This window comes from Taudactylus pleione, unplaced genomic scaffold, assembly GCF_031769625.1.
Source record: "Taudactylus pleione unplaced genomic scaffold, aTauple2 ptg000296l, whole genome shotgun sequence".
Taxonomy (NCBI): Eukaryota; Metazoa; Chordata; class Amphibia; order Anura; family Myobatrachidae; genus Taudactylus; species Taudactylus pleione.
In genome coordinates this window covers 16,185,308-16,198,886 of record NW_028284698.1, presented here as the reverse complement: position 1 = coordinate 16,198,886, position 13,579 = coordinate 16,185,308, and the positions used below count along the sequence as shown (strand labels likewise).

Genomic DNA, 13,579 nt, shown 5'->3' with positions numbered 1-13,579 from the left:
TAGGAAGCGGGAAACCAGTGACTGGAGGATTTTAGGAGGGGATTTAGGGGTAGGCAGGGACAGGAGAAGGGGCTGGGTGCCCCCAGATACTAGAGGGGAATGGGAGCCACATACAGGAGATGGTAGAGGTGAGCTTGGGATAAGAGAAGTAGGCAGGGACAGGAGGCGGGGCTGGCTTCCAGGTATTAGATGTGGAGGGAGCTAGGGACAGGAGAAGGGACTGGATGCCACCGGGTATTAAAGGGGTGGGGAGCCACATACAGGAGTAGGTAGAGGGGAGTAGGCAGGGACTGCAGAAGGGTCTGGGTGACACCGGGTGTTAGGGGTGGAGGGGATCCGGGAATTAGAAGCAGAAAGCCGGGGACTGCTGGGGCCAGGTGTGCTGCTGTACTGTCTTCCTCATTCGCCGCAGGCACCTGGCTAGCTATTCCAAAAATGCTGATACACTCAAGGCTATTACCGCGCTGTCCTCAGGCAGGGGAGACGAGAGTCTGGGTGCAGGGCCTTGCTTCTCCACTTTGCTTCGGCCGCATATATTGAGGGGTCGGGGCCACGCGTCTACACTGTACTGCTGGCAATAGACAGCACCCGCAGCCCAGCAGATAACAGCGGCCGGCCCAAGGTGTTTAAATGGGACCGGCCACTCTGTACCCCGACTGAGCCCTTCTGACTGTAAGCTGGGTGTCCTGCTCCGCCTCCAAACAGCAGGAGAGGCGGCAGCGAATTAAATTTCCTCCAGCTTTTTGAAGGGATAAACAGGGTAGCGCTATTGGCTGCAGCGCACAGCAGCTTAGGCGACTCAGGAGCCAGGGATTGGCTGCAGTGGAGCGCATCCCCGGAGCCCACCCACTCTGCAAAAGTGAGTCTCTAGCCCTCAATAACTGGTAAAATACACATTATAGCTTGTATTTGCGATCCATGCACATGTATTATACCTATTACAGAGTTTGAAACATTCCCCAAATGTGGATGTCGTGTGTTTTTTTTTTTTTTTTAACTATTATAAAGGACCAAACTGGACAGGTGAAGGATTAATGTATATAGGAGAAAAGACAACACATGCAATAATGTGATGGCAATACTCCATAACATGAGAAGATGTATTACAAACACCTCAAAGACACATGGGTGAAAACAGACATGGGTTTAGGGTGCAGCATAGTAAATGTGTTGTCCAGTTTTGTGCAGCCCTCATATAACAACAAATATGATGACCCCTATTTGTGGTCCTTTGCCAGCAGCTCGACTTATCCTGAAGTTGAGGGCATTCCTCTATTAGCAGTGTGTGTATGTCCCTATTACTTTTGATTCTATGTTAAGCCCATCCTTGCCCCTACCCATGACTTGGTAAGTTTGATACCCTGCATCTAAGTTAATGGTGATAATGGCACTGTGCCTTATTCATATTTGTACGCAAACCCAATGGTTTACATACATGTCTGGTGGCGGGGACGTCTGCCCATGTGCAAAACGAGTACTGCTTGAGCGCTCACAGTGCCCCCTGAGCTGCAGCCCGATAGACAGGGGGCCGGCGACCGGGTCCGTTCCTCAAAACAGAGGCGTGTCTCCTCCATTTTGTGGGAGTGCAAAGGCCAGGATCTGAGTCTTCAGATGCAGACTTCCTGGCCCTGGCAGCGTGAATCACCTGTGGGTTACTCAGATGGCCAATATTCACGTAATTGATCAGATGGCTGCATCCTTGGACGCAGCTTTTGATCACTGAAGCAGGAAGGAGGTGTGTTTCTACTACAGACCACCTGCAATTTTTGCATATGTTAGCATTGCAGCTGCATACAAAGAAGCAGCAGCAGCGATGTTAAATCCTCCCACATCAATATTGGGCCCTCTGTTTCCAGCTACTAGACTCCTCCTTTTTATTGACATTGCTATCTGGTGAGTAATTCTGACAGCTTGTGCAAGAACTGTGTAACCACTGTCACTTTAAACCTTTTCCTCAGAGCGAGGCACAATACATTTTTTTACATATTAGACATCTACAATTTAAATATAAGACCATAATAACTGTCGGCATTAAAGAGAAGTCTCTTAATTCCTGGGAAATTAAGATGGCTGGCTGAAACTCCATTCCTGTACACTTCAACCACTAAGATGTTTGCTCATCACTGTGGTGGAATTGGACGTCCCTGCCTTTGTCTTTTCTATAGTGCCTACCTACTGAAATGGTTACAGTATGTTACTTTCTACCACCCTGTGATTGAATATAGTTTCATTTATCGGAAAAACTAAAAACGCCACTTATTGGTCTTTTCCACATATGTGGACATTGCTTTGTACATGTTTACACATTCTGTCCTTTAAGTTAATGCGGTCCTTAAATTGCTATTCTATGGTGTATTTATCTCTTGTGTTCTCCTCCTCCAGCGATTCATTCAATATCTTGCATCCAGAAACACATTATTTAACCTCAACAACTTCTTAGATAAAGGTGCTATGCAAGGTAAATTTAACCTTCTATTTGTTTTATTTTTTTTAAATGTATTTTTTTAATATACACCTGCCTAGAAAATTCCCGTGTTTACATTTTAGTTTATTTCTCAGGACTTACATAAAATACTTGTCATTTTTTTTGTTGCACCTTTAAAATAATATTCTTTTATGTTTTATTTTGTATAAGGCAAATTTGAATGAAAATCACTGGAATGATTATGAAGATGTTAGAAAAATTCAGACGAATGTTTCACTTGATTAGTTAAAAAACACAAATGTTTTGTATAAACCTGGAAGTACATTTCACAATGTCTGTAATACATGGGCATGTCATTAGGGAATACTTACTTAAAATGTTGAAGGTTAAATATTAGAATCATTTAATAATAAAATATCTAACCTTTGTACAGAAATAGTCTTGCCTTTGAGCAGTATTCATCAAGCGTGGAAATGTTCTTTGTGTTTGCAACTGTCCTTTCACACATTTGCAGTTTTCTTTTTATCCATTTGGCTTAAATGTTTAAATACTACAGTATAATACTTGCAACAAGTTGTATTTCTCAGTCTATTGCTAGCATCTTTCCAGGCATTCAGCTTATTTACATTACTGATGCTTTATACATTGGTGGTTTTCTGTCAGCTGAGTGCTGCTGTTTTGCACATGTGAACCCCTCTAGGAAAGAGAGTGAATGTCTGTGGTTCATGTAGCGTCAGGACATATTTGTATTATATTCTATGGGGGTGATTCAGTTCAGTGCGATGTTGAATAGCGACAGGAATGAGTAACTGAAGCTAGTCAATTGTCCCCATCATGTCCTGCACTTAAGTCAGTAGGTTCAGGCTATGGCGTCTAAAGCCGAGGCTTTAGTTGCGATAACCTGCATTATCTGACTTAATTGCCAGCCGCGATGCTGTTTGTGCACGTTCTAAGCTCGAAACCAGCATCGCGGCCCTAGTTTAGTCATATTTCTTCTCGCACTTTCCTGAGGTGCAAGCAGAAATCCTCTAGTTGGGGTTAACAGCGTGGCCAATTGATTTGCTCCGAGAACTCATTCCCGATGCTATTCAACATCGCGTTTAATTGAATCTGGAATGGACAAACTTTTTGGTGGTATACAGCTATGGCGCCTGTATCTTTTGGGGAGATCCTTATAAATTTTGATGTGTGAATCTCCTCTACAATGAGAGTGACTATGGCCCTCATTCAGGGCCGGACGCTCTGAGCAGAGCGCTCGCTCTGAATGAGGGCCGTCCTCCATAAAAGTGGAGCGTCCTCCTGGACGCTCGTATAGCTGTGGGTCACCACCCACAGCACATACGAGCGTGCAGGATGATGGTCGCGATGGTCTTGACCATCGCGACCATCGCCAGTGCGACCAGAAGCCTGTGGTCGGGGTTTTCGACCACAAGCCCTGGAGTGATTTTGGCTCTATCAGAGCCAAAATCACTCCCACTGAAATCACTAGTGATGTCAGTGGGGCCGGACTCAGACGGTAGGCGTTCCCTTGGGAACGCCTCCGTCTGGCAGGCACGCCCCCGGCACGCCCACCAAAGGGGGCGTGCTGTCAATCAACATCGACAGCACGCCCCCTTTGATCAGACACAACGAGCGAAGGAAAGTCCTTCGCTCGGCGCGTCTGGCGCATGCGCACGACGGAGCTCCCTCCGTCGTGCGCATGCGCAGTGCACACCATCGACCCACTTGCGAGCGGACAGCCGCTTGCGAGTGGGTCTGAATGAGGCCCTATATCCATAGTCTTCCTGTGGCTGGGCTCCTTTCATGGTGAAAGCAGTGTGGACAGTTATATTTTACACCTGCAAGGTAAAATGGGCAAAAGTTAAGCTGGGTACAAACTATGCAATCCCTCGTACGATACATCGTTCCGACAAGGATCGGAAAAATATATCTTGCGGATCATACAGTGTGTACGCCCGATCGCTCGTGCACCTTGGTCGTTCATCACATCGTCCCATCTGATGCGACAAATGATGCCATGCTGCTAAATGCAGCATGGTACGGTATATCGCGTGGTAGTACACCAGATCATGTAGTGTGTATGGTCTGCGCGATATATCATTACATCGATGGATACACACAACGTATAGCGTGTTCCCAGCTTTAAATGTATTGTCTTTGTTATTCTGGTGTTTTATTTTTGAATACTTAATGAAAATTTAAAATCTGCTCTCATTGTTCTGTCTCACTAAAATTAGATTGATCACATTTTAGAACTTTGTGAGGACTAGATCATTGTAAAATGTGGCCTGATGTGCACACCTATTTGAAAGAGGGTATACTTTCTTATTCACATGACTATGTATGTGTGTTAAGAACATAATGCAATTTTACATATTACCATTTATATAAAATAACAATTGCTTGCATAAGACTAATGGTGCACACACACGGTCAGATCTTTCTTCAGATCTGAACGATAACGATTTCAAAAATCGTTCAGTTGTTCATATCTGAAGGAAAATCTGTCATATCTGACATGTCTGAACGATGCACGTTCCTGATGGTCAGATAACAATATCTGATGTGTTTTGCAGTCAGTTTAAGAGGCTGATCCTGACTTGCGCACCTTGCCGATATTTGCGCAAATGCCCAATGTTTTTCAACTGCGCATGCTTCTAGATATAAAGTTGCACAGCATATGCATCCAATGGAGAGTGCCCGCAGTTGCGAATAAGACAGAATTAATTGGAAATTTATTTTGCGTTCCAAGGCGGTTACAGGGAGTTGGCTATTCTCATGCGCGAAGATGTACCGTCTTATGGGAATGTTGCAGGCGTGTCACTGATCTGGCTGCAAACTCTGATGCTTATTCGTTCACATTGCAGGCCATACTCTGACAGAGATTCTTCAACTGGCATAGTTATGCAAGTTTCGATGGTGAGATCATTGGTACAGATGGGACCACATACATCTAGCCTCCTTGCGCTTTAAAAAGCCCTTCTAGTCGCGCCATGCCGTGGTATGATTTGCTAATGCTGAGCGTCTTTTTTTGCGTTTTTTTTACCTTTTTTTTAAAATTTGTCTTATTTTCACAACTATGCGACTAGATAGCACAAGCAGCTTCTGCTGATTAAAATGATATGCAGCATGCCTATGTTCTGTGAGCGAGTGCGGGTGTATCTGCATGCGAAACTCTACGTTACAGTGGAAGTGTCAGTGGCTGTAACACAGCGTTAGCATGCTGATACACCTGCAGTCACACACAGAACATAGGCGTGCTGCATATCATTTTAATCAGCAGAAGCTACTTGTGCTATCTAGTCTCATTGTGTACAAATAATGGTGCATACACACGATCAGATTTTTTCTTCAGATATGGACGATAACGATTTAAAAATCGTTCAGTCGTTCATATCTGAAGGAAAATCGTTCATATCTGACATGCCTGAACGATGGACGATCAACGATGCGCGTTCCCGTTTGTCAGATAACGATATCTGACATCTGATGGGTTTGCAGTCAGACTTGGACGATTCCATTCATTTTAATGCAGTCAAAAATCGTTCAATCGTTCAAATCGTTCAAAACTTTGGTCAAATCGTTCAAATCGTTTAATCGTTCAATCGTTCATCTGACAAATCTGACAAGTCTGACAAATCTGACCGTGTGTACGCTCCATAAGACACATTTGAAGGTAAAAAAAACGCTTGTCGCTACCAGGTCACACTTGAGCGCCCACGTTGTGTGGCTTGACTTGTGCCCACATACACCTACCATCTGTGCACTACATCTGTAGAATCTAAAGACGCTCACAGTGGGCGCCTTATGCTGGGTACACACTAAACCATGTGTACTCAGCGCAAAGTCATTTGCAACGAGACCTGGCAGGGGTCCCAGAATCGGCCAGTGCATATGGCAGCATGGCCTCCGCTGACTATATTGCCCGGTCTGACGACGTGCGGTAACGTGCATTATCAGTGACATAGCAGATACACACTGACCTACTGGTACATACTGGCAGATGTGGACGATATGTCATCCAATCCGCAGGATCGGGCAACATATCGTCTAGTGTGTGCTTTAGTCCTTGCACATTCAGATGTACTGATGTACACCATGGGATGGCTTGCAGCAGTATTAACATAGTTGCACACGCTAAACAGGCAAAAGATAGACACAAGTATCTGGCAACGTCCGACTACGAAACAGGCCCAAACTGATGGGTGATTATATGTCATCTCGATTTCTTTTGCTAAAAAATGTATTCTAATTATTTCTAGGTTATGATATGTCAACCTTCATAAGGCGCTACAGCCGATATTTAAATGAAAAAGCACTTTCCTACAGACTTGTAGCAGTGGATTTTACCAAAATGAAAAGAGGGTATGTTAACCACATATCATTCAGATTAGCAATAGAAAACTGCTTTGTTTCTTGAAGATTTGTTTATGCTCTTTTCAGGATAGACGGGGTGATGAGAACTATGGCTACAGAAAAGCTGTTGAAAACTCTTCCTATAATTCAGAACCAGCTGGATGCGCTACTAGATTTTGATGTAGGTGTAAGAGTACAAAGTTTGTGTTGCTTTTTTTTGGGTGACCTTGTAAATCTGTACTTTTACTGTACTGCTATTTGCTTTACTTGATTTATTTTTTTCTTTTAAGGCAAACCCAAATGAGTTAACAAATGGTGTTATAAATACAGGCTTCATGCTACTTTTCAAGGATTCGATCCGTTTGTTTGCTGCCTACAATGAAGGTGTTATTAATTTGCTAGGTATGTGTGCTTCTCTTTCAATGTCTTCATCACACCAAAATACTTTGTGTCCAGCAATCTATGGCAGAGATGTATGAACCGGTGTTGGGTGTAAAAAATGGTAACTACGCACATTAAGTGCTGCAGTTATCTTCTTCCCTGCTTGTAGTAATGCAGGGAAGTGATTAGAATGACGGGCACCATGCGCCCCTGTCATTAGAAGTGCCGCTATCAATAGATAGGACACCGAAGTGGGGAGGCAATGTATGAGCAGTCAGTGGCACTGACCATTCCGACAGCTGCAGCTGTCGTTACCGCACTGTGGCTGTCAGAATGTGCAATTCTTCATATAAATATTACTGTATAACACATTTTGTAACAAACCATTGGTTGATTTAAGCAAGTATGACCAATTATTTCACTATAGGTTTGTAGGTGCTTTCTAATGAAGCATTTGACCCATCACAAGCAGGGCTACTCCTGCAAAGAGGTGAGATGAAAACCATGTGTGAGGATGCAGAAGTCTCACTTGCCTTCAGAATATCTTCTCCCCTTTCTCTGTATCTCTATAAGTTGAGACAGAAAGAATAAATATGTATTCCATGATGACGAACATCATTGTTACCTGAAGCCACTATATGAGGCACATTTTGACTGATAGTAGAATTGTTGTCAGGTTTTTATTTAATCTCATTTACTTTCTTTGACGGTCGGCACACACTTTTTCATACCATGACTTGAGGAATTTGATAACAATGATTGGTCTGTATTACCCAAGGTCTCCAGAAGTACCTCTCAAAGGAAAATAGCGACTATCACCCAAGTGTAGAGGTACAACAGTGAGTGGGAGAACTGGGATTGCCAGATGTTGCTGTAAGCGACTTTTGGGCTCTTTAAGAGTTGGGAACAACTTCAATTACAACAAATGATTAGTAATTGACTCCAGATGGTGGCAAGAATTTTTCTGATTGTGATGAAGGGTGCAAAGAATTTTACATTTTATTATAAAATTGAAGCATAAAATGTATCTATAAATTCATAATTCAGCTGATAACGTAAAAATAAATAATTGTGCTCATTTCAAAATTGGAGACTGTGCGAAACTTCTGATATTGAGAAAATCTGCTGGTTTTTTTTTTTTTTTTTACTTAATAATTGTGCTATTATTCCTAAAGCGCACTGGTAATTTTTTGTTCTTTTGTTTAATGTAGAAAAATACTTTGATATGAAAAAGAACCAGTGTAAAGAAGCTTTGGATATTTATAAGAAATTTCTTGCTCGAATGACCAAACTATCCGAATTCCTGAAAGTGGCAGAGGTCAGTACCGTCATGCCTGCATCACAGGGGCCTTACTTAGCTCTTGGCACTGGTACAGTAGCATGTGTCATGCATGATACGATTTGAATGCTGCAAAATAAACCGTCACTGAATGCAATGCCGATACCATACAGCTAATACGTTACAGCTTGATGCCATTCTCACTTTCCTTCAACTTGCAAGTTTATTTTTCTTTTTTTATTCTTTATACACAATATTCTTTTCCAAAATTAATATGTAACATGATTCTTCTATGTATATATTTAAATTGCATTAGCAACAACTGCATGATGTTCACAGTACTAAAGCTTGGACATTTGTGCAAGTACAAAATTGCCTGATTCTTGTGAGGTTTTGGTTTATTTTTCTGTTTTTTATTATGTCGTTGTCAGCAATTGCCACTGTACCAGTCCATTAAGTTAGTAAAGGTCCCTTTTACCTTCATTATGTGTGTGTAAGCATTCAGAACCCACAGCCCTCTCCATTGCCACTGCATGAAATAATGTACACTTTTCTTTTCCCCCTTTTTTGTGAACTCAGCAAGTTGGGATTGATCAGGGTGACATTCCAGATCTTACTCAGGTCAGTGTGCATTTCATCTTCATTATATTTCTTCATTACAAATTCCTTCCATGCCTCTGTTTTTATTGCTTTACTTATTAACCATTTTCCTGAGAATATTTCTCTTCCATATACATTTTATATGGAAACCCATTCATGTGAACTGGTGAATTCAGATAATCTGTTATACTGTATTCAATAATAATTATGTTTTCCATGATCCAGAAGTTAACCATTTTTACATAGCATCACATTGTTGTCTGATTGAAATAATGGTCCAAGCCTGACAGTGTGTTCTGTTTTATACAAACGGGAAATAGCTTCCTGAGCATTATTGTGAAATTATGCATTGCTGCATCATGCTTGATACATTTTGAAGTTTGTTTGCTTGCTCTTTCACTAGTAAATGACTGTAATGATGTTTTGGTGATGGTCATTAATGTGGCAATTTAGACATGGCCATATAAAATATGTAAGTGAATGGAATTTGATAGTGGAAGAAGTGGTAGGATGGCATTGATCTCTATACAGGCCCTCTTTGGGAATACCAAAAAAGTAACACTAAGGCTGGGTACACACGTGAAGATTTTCTGTCCAACCATCCAACTAGTTTATTGGTTGGAATGAAAATCTGGTAAGGTATGAAAGCAAATGACAATCAGCAATTTGCTCCCAAACGCCAAAAAATGGACAAAAACTGTTGTTTGAACAAATTGTTTAGATCAAACCTTTAACAGACTTGTCTGACCATTTTCATGTGTTTTCTGGCATTTAGGAGCAAATTGCTGATCATCAGTTATTCCCATACGTTACCAGATTTTCATTCCAACCAATCAACTAAGTTGGATGGTTGGACAGAAAATCTTTAGGTGTGTACCCAGCCTAAGATAAAGAGTATAGAGCTGGCAATGCTAATCAATCCTATTTGTTCCTAGGATACATGGGGGTGAGTTTTCCATTAATAGCATTGGACATGTATTTAATAGTAGAAATTTAAGTAATTCCTCTTAGTGGTTTAAATGGTAAGCCTTTAATGCCAATGGGTCTCTTTGTCGTGTAAGTAAATTTTGAATTGTGACATATCTAACAGAATAGTAAAGAAATGTGCACTCTGTATCTGCTCAGCAAGTTCATTCTAAAATATTCCTTCCAATGTAATTTCTTTCTTTTGTTTCCCCCATATGATTTGTCCTGTAAAATGTTTCTTGCTCAAACAAAAGCAATATTTTCTGGACTTTAAATATTTTATATGTTATTACAACATTACATGGTATAACCAGTAGTCTAGATGGAAGTAAAGCAAAGTTAAATTCAGGTATTTGCTCTTTTGTTGTAAACTAAGCTGGATTCTCTTTTTGTCTATGGGTAACTAACGAACTGACTGTTCACCTACAGGCACCCAGCAGTTTGCTGGAAGCACTTGAACAGCACTTGGCATCCCTAGAGGGAAAGAAAACAAAGGAACTTTCAGCTGCCAGCAGGTGCGTTGGACAACCTTCTCTTGCAGTGAATCTGAGGGCATCTTCTAAATGAGGGTGTCAGTCCTTTTCTACCGTTGTACACACTACTGTTCATCAATATATCCCAAGTACCACCTAAAAATGTGATTTCTCTACCATCCATGCTGGGGGACACTGGTACCATGGGTTGCAGAATGGGACTTCAGGAGCTGACACTTAACCTAATCTGTAACTTCAACACTAGCCCCTCTCCTCTGCAATCCCCAGAAGGCCAGTATGTTTTAAGTCCCCATAAGAGTTGGGCTTTTTACTGCGAGGCTGCTGTTGCAGCCACAGTTTAGATTAGTTATTTCTCTTTTAGTTTTGAATAGGTGTCTGAGAGCGCAACGGCAGCTGGGAGCCGGCAGGTTTGCCTGTGTGACGCTGGAGGAAGCTCCCTGGTATGCACTCTGGTCTCCATGGAGACCGCCTGGACCCGGGAACTTGCGAGCGCTATCCCTTTAGAGGGTGTTGAGCGTAGCGCTGTCCCGTAATGGCGGCCACAATGTTTTCTGGGGCTCTGTGACGACTCCTCTCAGGGACAGCACGTGCTGCAGGCACCCAAAGAAAATTGGGTCAAGCCAGTGTTTTCCACATTTGAGTCGGATGATGTAGAGAGGGGACGGAGCTTGTGGCAACCTGGCTCCCCTTGCTGTGGTAAAGCTGGAACCTGCTTGTACAGGAGAGAGACTGCGGGGATTGCAGGACAGATGCCATTCCTCAGCGGGCTCTGGGGCTGTTACCATTCTTCTGCACTTCAGGGAAGACACCAGCTCCTCTCTTCTGCAGCTTCTACATCGGCCAGCTAAGTATTTTTTTTATTATTGTTGAGTGCCTAAGTGAAACTGTCTGTAGATATTTATAGTGACATTGGCTGTCAGTGAAGGTGTTTATTTCCACCTGCTGTCCTCTCTATAGAGAAATTCTGCAGAACGTAGGGACTTCTTCTGCGCTTTAAATGGCGTAAAAGTCAAAGGCTAATAAGGCGAAGAATGGTACTATGGCAATGTTTTTTATGTATGCGCAATGTAAGTAAAATTGCCTTGTGCACAGTTGGACTCTGGGGGGAGGGCCTTGTGTGCAGACGGTCAGGCTGGGCCTGGTGATGCGCAGGTGTGGGTGGGCACTACGTCTGCCATGGTAGAGCCAGCATGGGTTCAGGCTCTGGGCAAGTCGCTATCTGAACTAGTAAAGCTGGTGGTGCTTCAGTGGGAGGAACAGGTCAGGGCTACGCCCTTGACTGTTTGTTTCCTCTGTGCAGGGGCATTTTCCGCTTCCTTCCAGAGGGGCAGGTTCTTAGGTGCATGACCCACCCTGGCTGCAGACCATGGAGTGTACAGCTTCAGGCTTTGAAAATGTATTTTTTTTTTTTTTTTTGTCTTTTTAACTAGTTCTTTATGATGCTTACAAACGCGATCGGCCAGCTACTAAGCAGACCATTTCACTGTGGATTCGTTCGGTCATTCTTCAGGCTTATATAGGTACAAGCCGGCTCCGGACTGGGTGTCTGCTTATTCTACTAGGGCAGTCACAACCGAATGGAGCTTTGTCTGAACAGCTGCTACCTGTGGTCACTTACATAAAATTCTATCGTTTTCAGGTGTTTGCCTCTGGAGACGCCAGTTTCGGGTGTACGGTTCTTCAGTCCAGTTGACTGAGAGTTCCCTGCCCTGGGAGCGGCTATTTGAACGTCCAATGGTAGCAGTGTCCCCCAGCATGGATGATAGAGAAAATTTGTTTTTTTGGGTACTCACTGTTGAATTCTCTGAAGCCCTCTGGGGGACACTGCATTCCCTCCGTTACGATCAGACTTGTTTTTTGTTGCTGTCTGTTTTCTGCTGTTCTTTTTGTATTTTCAGGCGTTTCACTGGGTTACTGCTTTTTCCTTTTGTGGTCTCTTTGTAAGTTGTACTGGCCTCTCGGGGGTTGCGGAGGGAAAAGCTAGTGTTAAAGTTACAGATTAGTTGAAGTGCCAGCTGCCGAGGTCCCATTTTGCAACCCATGGCAGCAGTGCCCCCCAGATGGATTCAGAGAAAAGGATTCAACGGCGAGTACCCAAATATCCCATTTTTATTCCAAATGCCCAATAATGTGTATTCATTTTTGCCACATAAACCTTTTTTTTTTTTTTTTTTCAGTTAACATAAAATAAACTCTTGCTTGTATTGTAAATTGGTTGAAGTGCCCCTTGGAACAATCCAATGTATAACAGGTTGAGAAAACATTGATTTAAAGTCTTTAAGCTTGCATACACATTTAATGCGGCTGTTGCAAATGATGTTGGATGTATTTGAAGAGACCTGTAGTAGAATAGTATGTGTGGGGGTGTGCACAAAAGAACACGTGCTGAAGACAGAATGACCGAGAGCAGTCTCTGCTTCTCAGTCACTACAATAATAGCTTGTATTTAAATTTTCTTCTTCAGAGTCCATAGGGCTTCACAGGGAGACATTGGGGTGTAGGTGTGGGACCTGGAGGACCGGACACCAACAGCAAAGCTTTTCAATCCCTGGATGCTCTGGTCCCCCCCCCCCCCCCTATACCCCGCCCACAGCCTGAGGGCACTTCATTTGCATTGGTGTCCGGCAGGAGCTGGACCACAATTATAACATACAGTAGCATTAAGCAGTCCAAGCTTTAATTTTATGATTTCCTTTACTTTCTACTGCTTACCAAACGGGCGAGCAGCACCAGACTATCCTCTGGACGTTTGTGCTGCCGCCCCAACACCCCTCTGCGGCGATGTGACAATAAGCCTGTGCTAGGTACTTTCGGGGGGCTCCGAGGGGGACTAGCTAGCAAGCTCACCAGACTGCAGCCTGGAATCCAGGGGACAGGTTCCCATCTTAGTGCAGTCCCTGACCCGCATCTTAGTGCAGTCTTGCCTTCGGTCTCAGGAGACAGACCGGAGGCACTGATGTGGACATTGGCTTGCCCACTACTCCACTAGACCACCGGGGCAGAACGATACTGGTGCAGAGGCATATTATAAAGGCATGGGGACATGGTGGTTAACGTCAGCCAGAGGGTAAGGCGCTC

The 13,579-nt window shown here is 43.2% G+C and overlaps 1 protein-coding gene across 4 annotated transcripts in view; it reads left to right on the top strand.

Annotated features, from left to right (window-relative positions):
• LOC148511741 (phosphatidylinositol-binding clathrin assembly protein-like) overlaps positions 1–13,579 on the top strand; it is a 109,655-nt gene that overhangs the window by 26,959 nt on the left and 69,117 nt on the right. For all 4 annotated transcript variants that reach the window (XM_088482871.1, XM_088482869.1, XM_088482870.1 and 1 more), the window contains exons 3-9: positions 2,383–2,458; positions 6,688–6,790; positions 6,869–6,962; positions 7,072–7,183; positions 8,374–8,480; positions 9,021–9,062; positions 10,437–10,522. In XM_088482871.1, coding sequence (XP_088338997.1) covers positions 2,383–2,458; positions 6,688–6,790; positions 6,869–6,962; positions 7,072–7,183; positions 8,374–8,480; positions 9,021–9,062; positions 10,437–10,522 — 620 coding nt within the window. The remainder of the gene's footprint in view (positions 1–2,382; positions 2,459–6,687; positions 6,791–6,868; positions 6,963–7,071; positions 7,184–8,373; positions 8,481–9,020; positions 9,063–10,436; positions 10,523–13,579) is intronic.